The 6,000-nt window shown below is 47.3% G+C and overlaps 1 protein-coding gene across 1 annotated transcript; it reads left to right on the top strand.

Moving 5' to 3' along the window:
• Positions 1-469: 469 nt before the first annotated feature.
• TRV_03238 (uncharacterized protein) lies at positions 470-5,133 on the top strand (the record flags this gene model as incomplete). Its single annotated transcript, XM_003022605.1, has 7 exons — positions 470-497; positions 561-682; positions 736-1,269; positions 1,336-2,113; positions 3,080-3,098; positions 3,439-3,487; positions 4,456-5,133. The coding sequence occupies 7 exons, from the start codon at positions 470-472 to the stop codon at positions 5,131-5,133; spliced, it is 2,208 nt and encodes a 735-aa protein (XP_003022651.1).
• Between the last annotated feature and the right edge of the window lie 867 nt (positions 5,134-6,000).

The raw sequence follows: 6,000 nt of genomic DNA on the forward strand, positions 1-6,000 counted from the left end.
TGACTTGCACTGCCGTCAGCCACCATCACCCTTGATTCCATCCTGGTCTGCTCTCGGAGTGGGCTCGTCGGCTTAAGGGCCCTCCAACCTGACAAAGCACCACAACAAAAGGAAAGCCGACCCCTGCTGTGGCTACATAGGCCTTCACCGGCCAAAGATTACTGAAATAACCCTGTTTGGTAGCCTGTTTGTCTGCCCTCCTCGGGGACCAGTGCTGTCAAGGTGCTCTTATAGATGTTGGGAAAAAAAGGACCAGCGTGTCCAGTAGTGGATGCGGGTGGTGGGTATGACCAGACGATACTACCCTCTAGTTATCCGGCTGCCATGGGTCGACATCTGCAATACTTTGCCGGCAGGAAAAGCAAGGTGCAAGGTCAGGCAACTATTTAGAGCCCGGATGGTACGGAATGGCAGTTGGGGAGATCGGCTTCCTTAACGTGTGACCAGAGTATTCAGAGTAGCCATAGAAATGAAGAAACGAACTGCGATTATCGTTGGTAAGGAAGGCGTCACATATTCTCTGGGACATTCACCATATTTACTGACACTCCAATAACCAGGGGCTGGTGCCGGTGGGGTGGCTACGGCTGCTCGTCTGGCAAAAGAAGGCTTCAAAGTCACTGTGGTGGAGAAGAACGGATTCATTGGCGGTCGATGCTCGCTTATCCAGGAGAATGGCTATGTACGTTACGGCTTCGAAGATACCTGAATGAAAGAACTGACAAAAGCTACCAGAGATTTGATCAAGGACCGTCTCTCCTTTTGCTCCCGAGGCTCTTCGTGGATATCTTCAAAGACCTCGGTACTTCAATGCAGGATGAAGGAATTCAATTGCTCAAGTGCGAGCCCAACTATCGGATCTGGTTTGGGGACCATGACCGAGTTGACATGTCAACGGATTTGGCCAAAATGAAACTGGAAATAGAGCGCTATGAAGGCGACACAGGGTTTGACCAGTACTTGTCGTACATGAAAGAGTCTGCCCAGCACCACGACCTATCCATGGCCTATGTCATGAAGAAAAACTTCACAAGCCTCTTCAGCATGCTTCGGGCTGAGTTCCTGTTCTCTACCCTGCCACTGCATCCATTTGAGAGCATATACAGCCGGGCGAGCAGATATTTCGCTTCGGAAAAGATGAGACGAGTTTTCACTTTTGCAAGCATGTATCTTGGGATGAGCCCCTTCGATGCCCCGGCCACATATTCGTTGCTCCAGTACTCCGAGCTTGCTGATGGTATCTGGTATCCAGCTGGTGGGTTCCAAGGAGTAAGCCACCCAGATTTCGCATTCCTATATTCCATAAACTCACTTCCTAACTAATAACGTGAATAGGTCCTAGAGGCATTGGCGAATATCGGGAAGCGCTTGGGAGTGAAGTATCTCCTCAACCAGCCTGTATCATCAATCCAGCTTTCCAAAGACGGGCACACAGCAGTTGGAGTGAAACTAGGGTCCGGCAAGACTTTGACTGCAGATACGATTGTTATCAATGCCGATCTCGTCTACGCATATAACGAGCTCCTGCCAATCTCTCCTCTGGGTAACGACTTGAAAACGCGACCTTCGTCATGCAGTACTATTTCGTTCTTTTGGTCCTTCGATCGCGTCATTCCAGAACTGCAGCCACATAACATCTTTTTGGCAGACGAGTACCGGGAAAGCTTTGACTCGATTTTCAACGACCACACAATACCAGCCGATCCATCATTTTACGTGAATGTTCCCAGTCGTGTTGACCCAAGTGCAGCACCACAGGGCAAGGACGCTGCAGTGGCACTTGTCCCAGTGGGTCATTTGGTTGACAACAGCGCCTGGGCTGACGACATGGATTCTGTTGTGTCTAAAACCCGAGAGAGAGTCATTGACACTATCGAATCTCGCACGGGTGCTCGAGGCCTGCGTGATTGTATCATCTCAGAGCAAGTCAATACACCATTCACCTGGAAGGAGAAGTTCAATCTCCACCAGGGGGCCATCCTGGGGCTTTCTCACTCTTTCTTCAATGTACTGAGCTTCCGCCCGAAGACCAAACACGACACCATCAAGGGACTCTACTTCGTTGGTGCCAGTACACACCCCGGTACTGGGGTCCCAGTTTGTTTGGCAGGAAGTAAGATAGTCTGTGAGCAGATCCTCGAGAGTGTTGGTATCAGGAAGCCAGGCAAAGGGCTCCAAATGATTCGCGGATGGATAACATGTGGGAGGTTTGCGATGTTCGCGCTTGTTATTTTTGTTTGTGCTCTCGCTTTCGGCTTAAGAAGCTCTAGTTTACTATAGAGTATCTACAAGCAGCATCAACTGTCAAGCAGCCACGAAAGCGCCTATTTAGATCTGTGTTTAGAGATACAGACACAAGCGGACGCCTTGGCCTGACGTTGAATTTAGGTAACTTAGCTCATTACGTAATAACTAAATTGACCAATAATATTTCAAGGAAATTGGCTGGCCGCCTGTCCAATAAAAATTAAGTTTTTGAACCAATCAACTCGCTAATTAGGAAGTTATGCATAAAAAAGTATAATAAAAAAGCATAACAAATAATCAACGACGATCATCCTTAACTTCCTCGGGGCGACAAGAGAAAAATGCACTGAAACGATAAGTCGGTGTGCTCACCTAATTGTCAGATATAGAGCGACAAGATACCATATTTAGTCGAGCCATGATTTATTAAGATCGGTGTGCTCGCAGGTTGGTCACTTTAGCCAGTTAGCTCGACAGGCACCTGCTGTGTGAGCTCTCGATCAGGATTACCTTCTGCCGCGCAACGGTAAAGGATTGTGACAGCCTCCTTGAGCAATGGCAGCGGCTCTTCGGGCCAGCCATATTCCTTATAGGCCATGCGGGGTCGAATCTCCGACCTTATTCGATAAATGTTATCCACTGGCAATTCCTTTCTCGGACGACAAGCTCCTCAAGCAGTTGCATTTTCCGCTCGGTTTGACCATTGCGTCGGTAGGCTTCGCAAAGAGTAAGGTCAGGAACGACTACATGCAATAACGTCGTGTTCTTGAGCATGCTGGCAATACGCTAGAGAAGATCTATGCCCTTATGCGTTTCCTTGCTGGCGAGATAGGCTCTAGCAAGCACTTCCTGTGAGTATAACAGGTCGAGGTTTCCTTCTGGCAAGATTCCGTTGCGCCGCACAGCATTCTCGAGGGGGTTGAGCTTCTTCTAGTTGGTTATTGAGTATATAATAATTCGCAAAATGGGACTGTACCCGCAATAGAAATACGGGGTTGTTCGTGGATTCTGCTCTAGATAACATCTCTAAAACATCCTTATATATCAGAATTGCTTTGTCATATTGCTTATCCTCCGAAATAGCTGTAGCAAGGCCGAGCAGAAAGGTTTCATCCGGCTCTTTACTCCCTTCGACTGGGTTCTCAGCGCGGTATCAGGATTGCCATTTTAGTCTTACCGATCAGTAGGTAGGGTGAAGCAAGCCCTGCTTGAGACTTCAGTTGTTCAGTTGTCCTGGATGGTCAGGGTCCTTAATTCTTGAGTTAACATAGAGTATACGTTTGCACTGCTCTAGAGGTTCTTCGTATCTCCCAAAACCAAGCTGCCTTTCTGCAGCTAGGGCATAGAGAGGCAGACACATCTTCTGAGGGCTCTTTGGTCAAGCTCCAGCCTATCAAATAATGAGGTGGCCAGCCTATCAGCTTCAACGTCCATGGACTGTGAGAACAGGAGCATACTACACTAGAAAAGAAATTGGCAGACCATCCAAGTTTCATCCGAGAAACCTTTAGTGACTTAATTGAAGAACGTTGTCGCCGTCGAAGTTGCGAGAGCTGCCTGACATATAGTAGCTGGGACATTCGATTTGTCAATAAGCTTGTAACTCCGGATACCCTTCGTTATGCAATCAACAGCACATATAAAGTTGAGATATGGTTAGAGTAGGGCTCCCCATTGTATAGATGTTGTATGGAATCACGTACACGTGGCATCCTCGCTTTTCACCGCTATCAAGCAATTCATCCTTAGGTATCCCCTTGCTGGAGATTACCTCTTTGATCATCTTCTTGAGCTTATCTAAATCAAATCGCGCCTGAATCTTGCCACTTATGTTCATAGTATTGAAATGTTTCTTTTCGCCAAAGACTTTATAGAAAGTCTACCATAGACGTCAATGCATTTACCCACACCCATTTCGAGCCGCCCAAGCATGATCGCAATAAGCCTAGGATATATGAACAGCTTTAAGTCTTCACAAAGAGAAGAAACTAGACGTTTCCCCCACCAGTGCTGGTTCAAAGCCGCATGGGTTAGGATACTTAACTAGCTACTTTGTGTAACTAGTTAGTTGCTTTTGAAATTTCTCTATAATTAGCCCCACGCGACCAGATTCCATGGACATATCAAGATAGTTGATTTGCAGACAATCTTACCCATCACGACACAGGTCCAGAATAGCCTGCATAACCAAGTGTTGGCGCCAACTAGCAGACCCGATACGCGCTCCTCCTAGCCGACACCATGAGCGTCACAAACACTCCCAAAGTTGTGATGCTCCGTGTTGGCGAACGAACATTTCACACAACTGCTGAGACCTTGACTGAGAGAAGCGACTACTTCAAGGCCTACTTCTCAGGGAAATGGACAATTCCAACCATGGAAGACGGGTCCATCTTTATCGACGCTGACGGCGAGGCGTTTGAACATGTCATTCGGTATCTTCGACGAGGAGTCTTCCCACTGGCATTTGATGCAGCAAAAGGACACAACTATCACCTGTACACGAGTATCCTGGAGGAGGCAATATACTTCCAGTGTCACCGTCTAGTTACTTGGCTCAAGGACCAATGTTATCACAAATGTGTAACCTGGCATACCTCCGTGAAGGAAGTCGAAGGGGAAGTCGAAGGGGAGACAATGGCCGTAATGGGAGATGGAAGTTCCAGGGCTATGTCCATTGTGCGAGCTGCTACCAAAGAAAAGAAAACCTACGTCTGCCCACGTGAAATATTTTCACATTACGGGCAGAAGTGGAAGTGTGGACGTCAGTGTCACAATGCACAGGCTGGCGAAGATATCAAGTATGATGTCGAACATATACCATTATGGCACATACTGAAAACAGAGCATAATTTCAATAATGAGTGGATGACGGACGACGGGTAAGATAGGCTCCTTGGCCCCCAGTTGTGTTCCAGGTGAGACTAACAATCCACATCAAGTGCGGCCTTCGTCAAATATGTGAATGAGAAGGGGATGCATGGACTTCTTTGAACTCCCCACGGCGGATGTTGAAGATTCCTATACGCTACTCCATAGGTTAGGATGGGTTAAGGCGCATGGATAACAAGGCATGATACTGGATTTGATCCCCGAACTCATCGAATAATTTGACGAGGCGTATGCGGTAAGAAGGATGGATAGCTGGAAGGATGGAATATGGTGTGGGGGTAAAAAGAGGTCGGCATTTGACAAATCACTTTATTTTTAGATACTGCCAAAAGGGCATGACCTCACAAGTTTCCTGGTTCAAGAGATATTGGGTATAGAGATTGGAATTGAGCTGGTCCTTAGGCTTGTTCCCCTCTTAGGAGAAAATAAATAAATAAATAAAAAGACGTCGCAGAAGTCAATCCTGGTGCCTGCTGAAATGCTACATGAGAATCTAGTGTAATAAGACCCCATTTACGCAGCAGGTGTCTCATTGCTCAATACGGAGTACCCCTGGCGTATACAGGGCCTTTGCATGGTACGGCCCGCCGATAGCATATTTCGTGTCGTCAACAAGTCGGCTCAGAACTTATTGGGAGCGATATAGAAAGAGGTATCCCGGTGCTGGGAAATCAGGTAATATGGGCATCAATGGCCAGAACAGAGGGCAATGAGAGGGATGATGGAGATACGAATGTTGTTTGACTATGATTTCGTGTTTTGAAGTTGTTTGAAGTCGAAGTCGAGATGGAAGAAGTTCGAGACTGCTTAGTCAGCCACGTACTCACAGCGCGCGCGGATCAGATCGAAGGTTGTTGATAT

The sequence above is a fragment of the Trichophyton verrucosum genome, assembly GCF_000151505.1.
Source record: "Trichophyton verrucosum HKI 0517 chromosome Unknown contig00274_1.f1.exp, whole genome shotgun sequence".
Lineage (NCBI taxonomy): Eukaryota > Fungi > Ascomycota > Eurotiomycetes > Onygenales > Arthrodermataceae > Trichophyton > Trichophyton verrucosum.